Source organism: Mustela erminea, chromosome 12, assembly GCF_009829155.1.
Source record: "Mustela erminea isolate mMusErm1 chromosome 12, mMusErm1.Pri, whole genome shotgun sequence".
Classification (NCBI taxonomy): Eukaryota; Metazoa; Chordata; class Mammalia; order Carnivora; family Mustelidae; genus Mustela; species Mustela erminea.
This window is the reverse complement of record NC_045625.1, coordinates 71,800,492-71,816,716: the sequence shown is the minus strand read 5'-3', so window position 1 is coordinate 71,816,716 and position 16,225 is coordinate 71,800,492. Positions and strand designations below refer to the sequence as shown.

Genomic DNA, 16,225 nt, shown 5'->3' with positions numbered 1-16,225 from the left:
TATGATTCTTGCCTTCCCAGACATGCAACATTTTACCCCAAGGTTACAGTAATTGAGGGGTATCTTAATTGTGTATTGCTGTGTAATGGTTATTCCAAAATTTAGTGGGTTAAAAAATACATACTTATTACCTCATGGCTTCTGTGGGTCAGAAATTTGGGTGAAGCTTACCTGGATTCTCTGCGTCAAGGCTGCACTTAAGGTGTCAGCTGAGGCTACTACATTCTCATCTAGAGGCTTGACTGGGGAAGGACCAACTCCCGTAGTACTCAGTCACAGAGTTGCTGGCAGGATGCAGTTCTTCAACGTCTGTTGGAATGAGATCCTCAGTACCTTGCTGGCTCTTGGCTGAATCTGGCTGGTTCCTTATCAAGTGGGCTTCTCCAGCATGGCAGCTTACTTCATCAAAGCAAGGAGAGAGTTTGCGAACAAGATAGAAGTTACAATCTTTTAGAAACTAGCAATGGAAATGACATCCTATTACCTTTCCTTTATTCTATCACTCAGAGGCAAATCACTAAGTCCAGCCTATGCTTAAGGGGAGGTGTAATTACACAAGGGTGTGAACACAAGTGGGGATGATCGGAATCTTCTCAGAAGTCTTCCTAATGCAAGGGTTTGTTCTTGGACAACTTCTTCAGTTTTCTGGCGCAAAAGTCTCCAAACATGCCAAGTGGATCTTTGTCCTCATTCATGCCCAAGTCATCAAGGTCAAAATTTCTTAATGGCTAAACAAATTGGCACCTGGTAAGTAACCACCACAGAGATTGGAGCATCCAAAGGAAGGAAGGAAAGGTGACCTAGAGAGGTCAAGGTAGTTTGGGTTTATCTTCAATGATTAAGTAAAATAATCCCTGTGTCAGCTATATACTGACTTACCAGTATTCAAACTGGGGGGCGGGGAGGGAAGCTGGTATAATATGGCTCATCTGGCTCTACCACACTCTCTCTCTTTTGCCCTAGCTCCCAGACCATAGGTGTGTAGAAGTAACCTTCAGCTTCTGTAGACCTAGCCAACATTATAGAGGAAGGGAACCCTATAGGTTGCAAGGTTTAGTTTCTGTTTTTGTTAATATATTTAATATAGCACATCCATCATTTTAAATTTAATTCTCATAGCTTAAACATCAGAGAGAATGGGTCACTCAACTATTGGAAGAGGCAGTACTAGGGATCTTAGAGCACATACTCCCATTTTGGGATATTTTCCACATACCTGTGTCTTGAAGGCTCTGATGCCTGGGGAACTCTGTCACACTCAGGCACCCCTGTTCTTTCTGTGATCACGGGGATCCTGAGACCACACTGCCCCTCCTAGGATTCTGCCTGCTTCACCACCAAGGCATCTTTCAGACAGGGACATCCCTCACTGGAGTTGACTCCTGAAAGTTCTGATTTTGTGCTCTGCTACTCAATCACTTGCCTGTAGCCAGCTGATGGAGGCTCCCTTCCCTCCCCACCATGGTTTATCTTCCCATATATCGCCTCGGATTTCCTCCTTTCCACCTCCTACCTGGCAGAACATGGTCACTTTTCTGTTTGTAGAGTTGCAGGTACTCTTTTCTTTGATCTCCCCTTGATTTTTCAGGTGTTCAGAATAATTGGATAGCTATCTAGCTGAATTCCTGCAACCAGACAAAAGTAAGGTGTCTTACTCCTCTGCTTTCTTGGACTGTGATCTCAATGCAGATTTCTTAATCCCCTCTCACAGAAGGGCAACCTGAAGAACAGAGAAGGTAATATATATTCAGTGGGCTAGCATGAAAGAGGGAGCCAGTGATGGAGAGCCCCCTTATACTGTGAGGAATTATTTGGATGTAAAAGACGGGAAATACAACTTAACTGACTTAAAAAGGAGAATCTATTGACTTAGCTACCTGAAAAAGTCTGGGAATAAAGCTGGTCTAAAGTACAAGGGTTCATGCTGGGGCTCCATTGATGTCTTCAAGATTCACTTTCTATCTATTTCTTGGCATTTTGGACCTTCTGTCAGACAATTAAAAAATTTTTTTTTCCTTTTTTCTTCTTTTCTTTCTTTCTTTCTTTTTATTAATATAGAATGTATTATTAGCCCCAGGGGTACAGGTCTGTGAATCATCAGGCTTACACACTTTTCAGCACTCACCATAGGACATACCCTCCCCCATGTCCATAACCAACCACCCTCTCCCTACTCACCTCCCCTCAGCAACCCTCAGTTCATTTCACGAGATTACGAGTCTCTTATGGTTTATCTCCCTCCCCATCCCATCTTGTTACATTTTTTCCTTTCTTATCCCTCAAGCTCCCCACATTGCCTCTCGAGTCCCTCATATCAGGGAGATCATATGATAATTGTCTTTCTCTTATTGACTTATATCCCTCAGCACAATACCCTCTAGTTCCATCCACATCATTGCAAATGGAAAAATTTCATTTCTCTTGATGACTTCCTTGTATTCCATTGTGTGTGTGTGTGTGTGTGTGTGCGCTCGCGTGCGCACGTGTGTGTGTGTATACTTCTTCTTTATCCATTCATCTGTTGATGGACATCTAGGTTCTTTCCATAGTTTGGTTATTGTGGGCATTGCTGCTATAAACATTCATGTGCATCTGCCCCTTTGGATCACTACATTTGTATCTTTAGGGTAAATACCTAGTAGAATGATTCCTGGGTCATAGGGTAGCTCTATTTTCAACTTTTTGAGGAACTTCCATGCTGTTTTCCAGAGTGGCTGCATGAGCTTGCATTCCCACCAACAGTGTAGGAGGTTTTCCCTTTCTCTGTATCCTCGCCAGCATCTGCCATTTCCTGACTTGTTAATTTTAGCCATTCTGACTGGTGTGAGGTGGTATCTCATTGTGGTTTTGATTTGTATTTCCCTGATGCCGAGTGATGTGGAGTACTTTTTCATGTGCCTGTTGGCCATCTGGATGTCTTCTTTGCAGAAATGTCTGTTCATGTCCTCTGCCATTTCTTGATTGGATTCTTTGTTCTTTGGGTGTTGAGTTGGATAAGTTCTTTATAGATTTTGGATACTAGCCCTTTATCTGATATGTCTTTTGCAAATATCTTCTCCCATTCTGTCAGCTGTCTTTTGGTTTTGTTAACTGTTTCCTTTGCTCTGCAAAAGTTTGATCTTGATGAAGTCCCAATAGTTCATTTTTGCCATTGAATTTTCCCCTCATGGTCCAGTAGTTGTTTGTCTCTCTTTTGCTCAGCTTCTTTATTCTCTATCCTTTGGTCTTCTATATCACTAATTTTCTCTTCTGCCTCATTTATTCTAGCAGTAAGAGCCTCCATTTTTTATTGTACCCCATTAATAGCTTTTTTGATTTCAGCTTGGCTAGATTTTAGTTCTTTTATTTCTCCAGAAAGGGCTGTTATTTCTCCAGACAGGGTTTCTCTAATATCTTCCACACTCTTTTTGAGCCCAGCTAGCACCTTGAGAACTGTCATTCTGAACTCTAGATCTGACACATTACCAATGTCCGTTTTGATTATGTCCCTAGCCTTCGGTACTGCCTCTTGTTTTTTTTTTTTTTTTTTTTTTTTTGGTGAGTTTATCAGTCTTGCCATTTTATCCAGATAAGAACATACGAAGGAGAGAATAAAATACCAAAAGGGTGCCAAACACCCCTGAAAAGTATAAGCTAACCAAAACACAAGAGACCCCAAATCAGGGGGAGAAGAAAGGGGTTAAAAGAAATTTAATTTTTTTTAAATTAAAAAAATATATGTGTGTGTGTGTGTGTGTGTGTGTGTGTGTGTATTAGACTGGTGAATAGAACAGAACCACCCACTTGACTTTCGGTGTAATTTGGTGTCTTAGAAGAAACTACCTCCCAGAATTTTACAGAAAGAAAAACTTACATATATACACAAAAATAAGGGTAAACATGAGGAAGGGATGGAATATAACTGTAAAGATGAAAATTTTAAAAAGGAATTGATAAGAGAAGTTGGTTGGAATAAGAAAGAAAAAGAAGTGGAGAGAATTTTCTCAGGCTGGACACTAGAACAAATCCCTGTGCTAGATTTGAGGTAAATTTTTATCTATTTGAAGAAATTGTATCCCAAAATTTTTTAGAAGAAAAAGCCTGATATGTATACAAAAAATAAAGTTATATACAATGAAGGATAAAATATGACTATAATAATGAAGGTTTAAAAAGGTTTTTTTAGAAAGGTATTGTGAAGATGAACTAGTTAAAAAACATTAAAAGTGGAAAGATGAAAAGTTCAAAAAAATTAGAGTAAGAAAAAAATAAAATTAAAAAAATTTAATTAACTTTGCAAGACCAAAGAATCATGGGGAGAAAGCTATGAATTCCATGCTTTGCTTTCCCCTCCTTTGGAATTCCACTGTTCTCCTTAATCAGTGAGCTTTGTGTGAGCTGATGTTCTTGCTGATCTTTGGGAGAGGAGCCTGTTGCAGTGATTCTCAAATTTTTGCCCAAGGCGAATTGTGCCACCCTTGTCAGGGGCTGGGCTAAGTTATCTGCCCAGGTTTGCTCTAGGGAGCTTTTGTTCCCTGAACACTTTCCATAGAGCCCTGAAGGACAGTAATACAAATGGCGGCCTCTCAGTCTCCCGCCTGGAGGAGCCAAGAGTTCAGGGTCGCATTCCTCAGTGCACCCTTGGAGAAAAGTACTCAATCACTCCTGTCTCCCTGGTCTCTGGCCGCGCTCCAAGCTCACCTGCCCTGTGACTGAGTGTTTCTGTCTCTGGCACACAGCCACATTTAGAGTCTTCAAGCCCAAAAGATCCTGCTGCTCTGCAGTTCCAGCAGATGAAGATTGGTCTCCCCGGATCTGCCACTTGTGGGGTCCCTGCTCAGACCACTGAGTCTGTCTGTGCCATAGATCACAGTTTAAGGTAACTCTGAGAGCTCACTCCTCAGCTCTGTCTCTGTAGATGTCTTTTCTGCTGTGAGCTCTGCCACAATTAGACACCCGCAGTCCTGCTGTGACCCTGCGGAACCTGAGACCACACTGTCCCTGCGAGGGCTCTACCCCCGCTTAGCTTCTGGAGTGATGCCCCTCAGTGGAGCAGACTTTTAAAAATTCAAATTTTGTGCTCTATTTCTCCACCACTTGCTAGGAGCTGGCCCCTACCCCCAAGTCTATCTTCCCGTTGCTTCAGATTCACTTTTCCCCACGTCCTACCTGTCAGAGAGTGGTCAGTTTTTGTTTCTAGAATTGCTGCTCTTCTTCTCTTCAATCTCCTGTTGGGTTTGTAGGTGTTTGGAATGGTTTGATAACTGTCTAGTTGAACTCCTGCCACCTGATGTCATCTTTCTGCTACTCCTCCCCTATCTTGACTCCTCCCCCCATCCGACAATTTTGTAGCTTTAAATGTATCTTCTAAGTTTTAAGTGTAGCTAAAAATGGTTTTGTGTCTCATTAGTCCCTGCTGAAAATCCCACTGTGCCTTATTGGCTCCACTTTTGGCTCAGTTTTGCCCATCCCTGACCAATCACCATTGTCAAAAGCATAAAATAATCTTTTGGCCAAGCTGGAGTTATAGATGCATTCTTAAAATAGGAGTGTTAGGGAAAGACAACTCCACCTGGCTATATACTGAGACTGAGAATGGGTTTAGTTCTCTAGACATGAATAAAGGGACTGTTTCCAGAAGGTGAGTGAATGCTAGGTATCAAAACAAAAACAGATGTCTACTCCAGACCTCTTTCTCTGCCCCATTTCTGCTTTCTTGTCCAAAGTTATGCCATGACTAAAGCTTGGAGTTGCAGGAAACACTGATTCTGAGGAGATTTAGGGATAAGAAAGAGGTGGGATGGAAACAAGCAGAGGAACTTGAAGTAGGAGGAATCAGTCAGACTCCCCAACATCCATGTGGATAAACCATCCCAAAAATGTGGTCTCTCACTGTTCACCCCTTCTCATTCCTCAGCCCTTATCTTCCATTCCAGCTTTGTTATGGCTATATCCTAGAACTCACCAGGAGCACTTCTGCCATCTGAAAAGACAGTCTGACAGTCCACCTGAGTTCATCCTTTCAGCTTATGCCCCCAATTCTTCAACTTAGTCAGGAACTACAAGACACTTTATACATCTCCCTGTCCATCTGAGAATGATTTGTTTCATTTCCTCCCTCTCCAAGGAAAACTTCATTGTTCGTCACTTAGTTCCAAACCTAAAGACCTCTACTTTTTACAGCTTTTCATTTGCCTTTCATCTGTCATGCTGGGCAAAAGAGAGTGTGTCTTTTAAAGACCCATATTCTAATAAAGGGGTGATTCATCTAGGATAAAATCAATACAAGTAATTATGTTGATGCCACCATAAATGTTCTATAATAATGATCAGCTTCAACAATCCCTGAAAACAATCCATTAGTTCCTTCAGTGCTTATTGTGTACTAGGCATTCTTTGAAGCATTAGGGGCACACCAGTGAAGAAAACAAAGCTCCCTGTCTTAGCTGACCTCATAAGATTTTTCTTTAGTCAATTCTCTTGGCTAAGTGCTCAAAACAATTTCACTTTTCTACAATTTCTCCACTCTCCTCACTCGTTGAGTGTGTGTGCTGGGGAATAAATGGGGAAGAAAAAGTCACCAGAACTTTTCATCATTAAAAACTTCAAAAGAGTAACAAAATCAAAACATGAACACCCATCCCTTCTTTCTTCTTTCCTTCCTATTATACTGGACAGACTTCCTTGGGGATCTGTCCTTGCTTTCCAACTTAACAACACTTTTTTGCACTACCCATCTACTCATTATTTTTTGGAGGAAGATGATAGATAGATAGATAGATAGATAGATGATAGATTGATTTGATAGTACCATGGGCATTGGCTGCTTATTGATCTTGCCTCTAGGAATACCATGTACTTCAAGTTATTTCTAAAGACCATTTTAAGTCAGGCCCCTCTTGGCTGCCATTCATACTTTACTAGCCATGCTATTTCAAGATCCTGTCATCCCCACTGTTTCTAGGGAACTCAGCTCTATAATAGTTACTAATTCAACCCACAGAAGACAGGCATTATTGTGCATTGCAGTGATGTTGATGTGTTCCTCCCCAGTTTATTCCTTATTACTTTAATAAATGGAGTGCTCTCCAGGCCTCTTAAGGAAAATGACCAGCTGGAAGGTTTTCCAGTTGTATATGACTGATCCATTCTAGCAGCCTTAGCTCTATAACCCTATTTCTCAAAAAGTTCCATGGCCTCTCTAATTTAATACCAGCTATTGTTTTCTTTTTTCCTGAGTCTTTTAGAAGCAACACTTAGGGTTCTTGCCAGGTAGTTAAATCCTGTATCATTAGAAAGTTTTCTCATATTGTAAATTCTTCTTTATCTAGCTTTTACCCCACCTTCTTGATCTAGCATCTTCAGGATTCAAATCTCACAGTTCCACTCTTTCCCTCTCTAGGTCCTGTAATGTCATGGGAGATTTTCTGAGCCCAAGAATTCTTCAAAGCTCTGCCAATATCACACTTAAGTTCTCTGTCTACAGCCATTTCCACCCTCTGGCTTTGGGTGATGAGAATCTTTTCAAAAGCTACCAAGGAGGCCTCTGAAACTCACATTTACTTTGAATTATTAAGAGGTCTGAACCTGTCATTTTCTTTCTTCACTAAGTCAATGGTACTTAGCAACAGCCACTCAATTTCACAGTCTTTAGAGTTGCTACTTGCCCATATCTCTCCAGTGCCTAAGAAATTGTGCCGGTTAGTGCATCCCCTCCACCTGCATCTCATCCCATTCCCCTCAAGTGAAAGTCTTAGTAGTTGTCTGTTACAGCGTCCCAAAGACTATCAGGACATCACCTACCACTCGTGATCCAGCTGGCAAGTTAGATCTAACTCCATAATTCTATCCTTAGCATTTGCTTCTCAGATCTTTTTCTAGGACAAACCAACTTAGATTGAGTTTCTTAGAAGTGGAGCATTCGATGGGGATTCTTATTCAAGTCACTAGAGGACTATTCTCAGGAGAAAAGGAGTGAACAGTGCCTGACAGAGCAGGCCATCAAAGCTAATCATGAATATGGCCTCAATCAAAGATGAGCTTTAGTCTGAACCTAGGAGGTAGTTTTGGAACACACCCTGCACTAAGTAATCTCACCGTAAGATGAGGAACCAGGCTTTCATCCCTTGGTACCAGTCAATTGTTAACTGAAGTTTGTTGGGTGGGTACTGTGTAGGTTTCCAAGTGAGGAAGCTCCTGTTTGGCCAGGGGTAACTCTCTAGATAAAGGGCCAGCTGTGAGTTGTTAGTAGCAAGTGCTTGTGGCAGCTAAAGGATGGGCACATTGGCAGATGAAAAGGATCCATACACCAATACCATCCCTACAACAGATCAGAGGGATGTCTGAAATTCTGTACTCCAGAATAGCTCTTGGGTGATGTCAATATGACTAGGCCAAGGACCACACTTTGGAGTGGTATGAAATAGATTGTTTTGTTTTCAGGTTTTTCTACCTTTTGTCCCTACATCTCTTTTACTTTTCTTTCCTTCATTTTTCTTCTTTCTAGTTACGCTGACTCTATGTCTGATCTACAAACCAGTTTGTGGGATTGCATTCAGAGATTTGGGTATGTCCCAAGTTTTTTTCAGAAGAAAGGGAAGCAAGCCTCAATTTACTACTTTTCTTTTGATACATCCAGTTACCTAAAGTTGATTTTAAGCAGGATGCTTTCTTCACATGAATGAACAGCTCTTTTTACTTTTTACATTGTTTATTTCATTTTTATTTTTTATTTGCATATAGTTGATAGACAATATTGCCTTAGTTTCAGATGTACGACTTAGTGATTGGACAAGTTTTTGCATTATGCTGTGTTCACCACAGGTATAGGTATAGTTCTTTTGGATAGGTTTATTCATTTATTCATTCATTCAAGATTTATTCATCCATTGGGAAGAGAGAGTGTGCACATGTGCATGGAAGTAGGGGGAGGGGCAGAGAGAGGGAGGGAATCTCAAGCATGCTCCCTGCCATTCGGGGAGCCCCACCTGGGGCTCGATCTCAAGACCCATGAGATCCTGACCTGAGTGGAAATTATGAGTCTGATGCTTAACCTTAACCAACCGAGCCACCTAGGGGCCACAGGTCTTTTTAAATATTATAGTCTTGGGATTTGATTGAAGAACAAGGCAGGACTCTCAGCTTTTCATGAGAAAACCAGTAACAGCAAAGCTACCTTAAAGTAGGAACCACAACCAATCTTTTGATTTCAGTGTAGCACTAAAAGAAGTATTTACAAGCCTAATTACTATGGGGTCTCCCGATTGGATGGGAGTCCCCAAATGTGAGGTGAGCCGGTCTGGTGGAAGCCTGCAGGGCACGGGTGGTGAAAGAATTCACCTAAGGCAGAACAAAGGAGATAGAATACACCTTGAACACACTGCAAGGGAGCAGCAGGCAGGACAGCAGAACAGAGACTGGGGCAGGCTGTCGTTATAGGGGGAAGGTGAGGAGGTATGGGAACATACAGAGTTTTTCTTTTTTGGCACCTGTGTCTGGGTGTAAGTAACCTATTGATGAGCTAGGGCTTAGGGATATTTTAAGCCATCCACTGGGCTTGTTCGAACTCAGCCAGTGTGTCACTGTGGGCCCTTCGGCCTGATTCACGTTTCCATTGTTCAAGTTGATTGCCTGAAAGTGGCCTCTACAATTACTTCCAACTTAGTTGGAAATGCTGAGATTCCAAAATGTTAAGGAATGTATTCAAGGTCACACAAGTGACTGGCAACTTTTGGATAAGGTACATCCTCATCCTTGGGCCTCTTGTTATGCTATGCTACAATTAATCTGAAATTGGATCTCTGCACCTTGAAAACAATTTTCAAAGCACAGTGGAATAGAGCATTGACACTGTGTTAAAGGCAAGTTTCAGGTCTCTAGACACTCTAGAGTGGACTGAAAGGTCTGACGTAGTTTAGGATGCCAATATTCACTTGTGAGAAAATCTCCCATTATTATAGCATCATCCTCTTTACTGTAGAAAATTTTTTTAATAAGACCATGATATCTGCTTCAGATTGGAGAAGATGACTTTTATTGCTCTCTGCCATTTCTTTTTTTTTTTTTTTTTGCTCTCTGCCATTTCTTAAGTGTTGCCATTTCTCATGGCATGGAGGTGACTAGGAAACAGAATGTATTCAGTACAGTACAAGACTATCTTTCTCTATTCACATTAAAATTAGGACATTATTACCATAATCATTAACATTATTCCCTTTCTCCTCCCCCTTCTCCTCATCAAAATTATTAAGTCTCACTGAGGGCTATGTACCAGGCATCTCTTGTCTTCCAAAAGTAACTATTTATTAAATGAAAATGTGGCTGAGACTGCATGTCAGGATGAGGAAGAAGCGGTGCCTCTGGGCAGGTTTGATCTTCCAGGCAGGTGACCTGTTCCTGCAGAACTGAAAGGAGACTCTGCTGGGCCAGGGTGAAGGCTGTCCTACCCTTTCACAGATGACCAAGTTCATAATGCTAGGCCAGGGGTGTCAAATAAAGGGCATCCCAGTTTAAGAAAGACGTGAGAAGTTAGGAGGCAGTTCAGAGGACAGCTGCCGTGAAGATAAAAGAGTTTAGAAAAGAAGATGGAGGAAGAGTGGGATTATTTAAACCTGACAAAAAGGAACATGGAAAAACTGTCACAGGCAGTTGATTTTCAAACATACGTGGGGATGATAATCTAAGGTGGAGCTTCTCAACCGCTTTTCCTGCAAGGCGCTCCTAGGAAAGGATATACAAGACCCACAAGGGCAATCAGGTGAGGATCTTCAAGACTACATTCTGCAGGAAGGCTGTGACACTCCTGGGTCCCACCCTGCCACCAGAGGAGGGGATCAGTAGCTTACTTAGAAGCCTGCAACCTATCCTGGCCTTTGGGCAGTTTATGATGAAACCCCAAATTCATATGATGAAACCCTAATCCCAATGTGATGGTATTAGGAGATGGGGACTTTGGGAGGTGATTAGGTCATGAGGGTGGGGCCCTCATAAATGAGGTTAGTGTCCTTAGAATAGAGACCCCAGAAACCTCTCACCCACTTTTTCTGCCACATCAGGTTGTAGGGAGAAGATGCACCTGCCTGTGAACCAGGAGGAAGGTCTCAACAGACACTGACTCTGCTGTGTCTTGATCTTGGAATTCCCGTCCTCCCAAACTATGAAAAATATATGTGTGTCGTTTAAACCACCTGGTCTATGGCATTTGTTACAGGGCTGCAACTCATTGAGAAGGGATTTGTACAACTATTAGGGTATTGATGTATAGAACACAGTATTTTAGGTAGTGTAAGAAGAACTGGGGTCAATATTTTATGAAAGACTGAAACAAAAGGAGAAAACACTTTATTCTTCAATATGAAAAATACTGGATTTTGTGAAAGGGTGTGTGTGTGTGTGTGTGTGTGTGTGTGTGTGTGTGTTAGCTTGTCCCCAAACTTTTTATGCAGTTTAACTTCACTAACTTTAGGAGTATGAGTGCTACAGAGTTACCCCCAAGACCATTTGAAAGTTTATTTATTTACATTTGTTTCATATTGATTTTAGTTTTGGGACTATTGAATAATGCATTATTGATTTTAATTGAGTCAGCCTCTCTGACTAAAGATACTAAAGGCTGACTGAAACAAAAACTGAAATATGCTGTGCAACATGTAAAAATCTAAGTGTGAAATAACATTAAGGTCTCTATCTGGGTTCATGTAAGGCAAACATTTTCTTTTAAAGGTATTATTTATTTGACAGGGAGCACACAAGCAGGGGAGCTGCAGGCAGAGGGAGCAGGAGACGCAGGCTCCCTGTGGAGCAGGGAGCCTGATGTGGAGCTTGATCCCAGGACCCTGAGATCATGACCTGAGCTGAGGGCAGTTACTTAATCGACTGAGCCACCCAGGTGTCCCAGGGAAACACATTTTATATGAAAGATGTATCTGAGGACCTATGAGATCCTGAGTGTAAATATCAGGGTACAAGCAAAAATTCCAGGTAGTCTTGTAGACGTTCAAGTCATGGAACTAGTAAGACCCAAGTTAAGGTCTCAAATATTAAAGGGGGACCCAGGTAATAAGTGAATTATACATGGAACAACAGAAAATTTCATAAGTTTCATAAATGATGAAAAGGAGTAGGAAAATAGGATGGCAGACCTGAAGGACCTAGGAGAATGGAGGGGTCTTCTGAGCTAGTAGGTGGGGAGGGGCTCTGGACACACCTTGTTCAACTGTCCCCTCCCTCACCCTCAGAAACTCTTTGTGACAGTGCTCTGTGATGTAAGCCTGGGGAGGATATATATTCAGCGTGTGCACAGTATAGGCTGTCTTGTGATTCAGACAATGGAGTTCAAACACTGGAATGTTCTCTCACTTCTGAATAGCGATACTAAACCATGTCTGGGCTTTGGCTCAACATGTTTGGAGACTGATCCCAACTTCACCTTCCTGTGTGGGTTGGGATTGCTCCTTCTGTTCCTGTGCTACCTGGTGGGGATTCCATTTCCAACTTGGAAAACCAAATCCACCCAATAGGTAAGAAATCCTTGCGGGGGTGCTGGTGCTCAACACAGATTGTTATGGTTTCCATTTCTAGTCCCAAATTTTATTCTTTTTTTTTTTTTAAGATTTAATTTAAGAGAAAGCAAGAGAGCACAAGTGGGCTAGAGGGGCACAGAGAGAGCTAAGCAGGGAGTGCAATGTGGGGTTAGATCCCAAGACCCTGGAATCCTGACCTGAGCCCAAGGCAGACACTTCACCACCTGAGCTACCCAGGCACCCTAATCCCAGGTTTTAAAAGGAGTTTGGTAGAATCAGAGAAACACCTAAAATGGGAAGTTTTAAGAGAACAGACATTCATTCCTCTAGGAAAAGAGGTCTGGCAGGGGAAGGGTTAAGGAAGGACTAAGGTTTCTACTTGAAACTCATAATCTATCTGGGTTTGGTGGAGGGTCTTGGGTAAAATCCCAAACATGGGGAATCTGTAGTCCTGGATTGGGTTATTTTGAGAATATGGGGTCTGTGTAAAAGAACAAAGTTTCCCAGCACTTTATCATGGGTCACTTTCCCAGGTCAAGCATCACTCAATCAAGACTTCCTTCATGCTGGGCTGAGAAGAATAGTACTGACCCTCTGAGAAGAGAGTGGGGTCTGAGCTGTGGCCTAGGATACAGGGTCCTGCCCAAGGGAACACAGATGTGACGTTGGGCTTCATTTTCTATGTCCTCATTGAAAAAAGGACTTCTGACTGAGAATACCAAGTGTGGATCTCCAAGACAATGTCCTCAGACTTTTTCAAAGTAGCAAATATTGAAAATATTTTATCCCCTTAAAAATTGAAAAAAGCAAGGAACATAAAGTTCTGTTAATTAAAATCCTAGTCTTCTTGGATAAAAAATGTCTCCATTTCTGAGAGAAGAGTAAGACATAGGTTCCAGCCTCCCTCATTCTTTTTATTTTTGTTCTATCATCAGGGCAGAGCCAAGAGGAGAAGGAAAGGTAGGACTCTGGAAGGTAAGGTTCTGCCTATTCCACCTGAGCTCTCTCCAAGGCTGATCCTTCTTGCTGTCCTCTCCATGAGGGCCAAGTCCATGATCTCTGAGGAGGCGAGGCACTAGGTACATTCCCTCTCAGAAAACAGAGGCCTCAGAGGAGAGGCTCATGGAAATGCAGCCAGAGTGCAAAACCCTTCTCAGATTCCCTGCTCTGACCATTACTGAGCATGAAGCAGTAATGGATCTGGGCAATGAGTGCTGCCCAGTAGATGGCCATGTGAGATATCAAGAGTCTGAACTTCTGTCTCCTGACTTTGTGAAAGCTCTGTGACATCATGGATACTCAGGAGTCTTCCCTGAGGTAACCACTGACCTCTCTGCTTCACAGAGGTGGTCTTATCATCACATGGATAATTTACATGAAAGTACTTTATACATAAAGCAAGATTACTAACCAGCTTCATATCATTGGCCATTTGTCTTCACCTATTCATTATTAGGGCTTTCATAGTCCAACAGCCGAAGGCTGTCCCATAAGAGGACTCCTGTATTATTACCTATGTTTCTACTTTCACTACATAACCCATTCTCCTGGTTTCCCAGATAACAGATGCCACCGAAGAGAAGTGGAAGAGACCCAGAAGCTGATCTCTGTTTTAAGAAGGTGACCATTCTTTCCCCTTCTGTCCTATTGCCTCTTAGAGCACGTTTTATGCAACTGCAGGATTCACTGCAGTCTGTCATACCATGGGAGGGGGTTGCCATAGGAACAGATATTGGGGTGAAGGCTGCTGAGTACACTGTCAAGTCATAAAGGTGGGGCACTGTGAAGGGACAGCAGGCTTCAGGTGGCCACTCCCTTGTCACTCCTGTATGTCCTCCTCCCCTTGTTCTGGTCCTGGCTGCAGTTTTGTACCTCCTGTCTCCTGCAGCCCCCTCGGCCGGCATCATGATACCATCCACTTTCATCAACTGTTATGGCCAGACCCCTCCTGTGAGGTGTGTAATAGCACAACTTCTGAGATCAATCGGTTGCTGTTCCTGCAGTCCCTGGAAGATTCTACCCCCTTGGCTTCCACAGCTCGTGTGACTTCTTCATCGTTCACTCTCTCCCCTGACTTCTCAGCAATCCCTCCAGGAGAGCTAATATCAGCTTCTCTACCTAAGCCTTCCCCACCATCTGCCTCCATCTTCTCACCTAACCCAGAGATCCCTGTGGCTGATTTATTTCCACCCTCACTACCGCGTGATTCTTTGCCACTAGAGCCCTTTCCTCCCTTGGATTCCAAATTCCCAATGGACCATTTCCCAACCCAGCCCCCTGTCTTTCCTCCTGTCCCACCACATCATGTCCATTCAGTGGACCATAGTGTCCAAAGAGAGACAGTGTCTCTAAATACCATCTTCTCTCTGGACCCTACCCTTTCCCAAGAAGTCAGCCCCTTACCAGAGTTGTCTCAGAGGTGAATCCCACTGAGACCTTTGCTCATCATCACACACCACCAACCTGGTCTACTTCACCACCGCCAGACTGCAATTTATCTGTGACTCCATCTAAACCGATTTCCATCTCAAGGAAGCCTGTTCCAGAGAGCTCACCCCCAGAGAGCTCTGGTGGGTTGTCTACTTGTGCCCCAACAATCATAGGCATTGACCCCTCCAGCTTGTCAATTTTAGACCTCCCTTGGTGACAAACTCATGCCAAAGACTTCTTCCCTTCAACCCTGCCTCCATGTGATTTCCATCAAGAGTTTCTGGGCTTCCATTCTTCAGAAGCTTCTTCCAGGGGAGACCCTGCAGCCAAAAGTGTAGAGCCTGGTAACCTCTCACTTCTCAGCCCTGATGCCCTGGCACTTCTAGAGAAACAAGTCCAAAAGAGGAGTGATTTCCTCAGGTGGGAAGAAACAAAGGGTTCTTTTCCAAAACAAACAATTATCGATAAGCATGGTTTGGCATCCTCCCTTCCTTTCTGCAGCAGCAAAGACCAATCAAAGGAGCTGCATATGCATCAGCAGCGCCCATATCCTACCACCTCGGAAGAGGGCCATTTACAGCAACCCCCCATCTTCTGGGGTCTCCAAACTCCAAGCAGGTCCTTCTTCCCTGCTGCTGATGCCTCAGATAACATCTCGAATGCCTCCCCAGAGCAGGAATCCCCAGTAGTTCCCCATCCACTTCCTCCATCCTTGCCTGAGAACCCGCCTCAACTCCTGCCTCAAACCCAGCCCCTACCTATCCCTCATGTCCAGCCCCAGGCCCACCTTCAATCCCCACTCCCAATACTGCCATCTGGTTCTCTATCTGACATCAAAATCTGAGAGTCTCACATCAACAGAAATGGAACATCTGGAATGGAACATGTTGCAGAAGGTACAGGAATGTGTGTGGGATTTATGCACTGCAGTCCAAAGATCCCAGGAGGACTATTGTCCTTCAGCTCCTAACCCTACTCTCAGCCACAAGGCCACCAAGGCCCAAGTTGTAATCTCTGTCCCTGCTGGACAGTTTCCTCTGAAAGAAGAGCCTCGGAGAAAACTAGAGAGTCACCTTCGAAAGAGGCTCATCCAACTCTGGTGGGGCATTCCCCACAGGATCTATGAGTCTCTCTCACTAATGAGACATCTGAGTACTCTTCCACAGCTACCTGAGTCGTAGCACTTTCGTGATGCTCATGGATCTCTTAAGAGTCAGAGCAAATTGAATGACACTGAAAGTGTCAATGACGAGGACTCAGAAATGCTTCAGCTAGAGGACGGTGACCTGAAGAAT

At 43.1% G+C, this 16,225-nt stretch overlaps 1 protein-coding gene and 1 long non-coding RNA gene across 2 annotated transcripts in view; one reads left to right on the top strand and one right to left on the bottom strand.

Moving 5' to 3' along the window:
- Positions 1-15,509, top strand: part of LOC116570010 (spermatogenesis-associated protein 31D3-like) — a 31,820-nt gene extending 16,311 nt beyond the window's left edge. The window contains 4 exon segments of the mRNA XM_032306509.1: positions 13,454-13,475; positions 14,060-14,120; positions 14,389-14,918; positions 14,921-15,509. Of these exon segments, the coding sequence (XP_032162400.1) occupies positions 13,454-13,475; positions 14,060-14,120; positions 14,389-14,918; positions 14,921-15,147 (840 nt within the window). The 3' untranslated portion in view covers positions 15,148-15,509.
- LOC116570504 lies at positions 181-5,853 on the bottom strand. Its single transcript, XR_004277448.1, has 3 exons — positions 5,800-5,853; positions 1,514-1,720; positions 181-399 (listed from the first exon to the last, which is right to left on the bottom strand). It is a non-coding gene; the product is annotated as an uncharacterized LOC116570504 (long non-coding RNA).
- Positions 15,510-16,225: the final 716 nt, after the last annotated feature.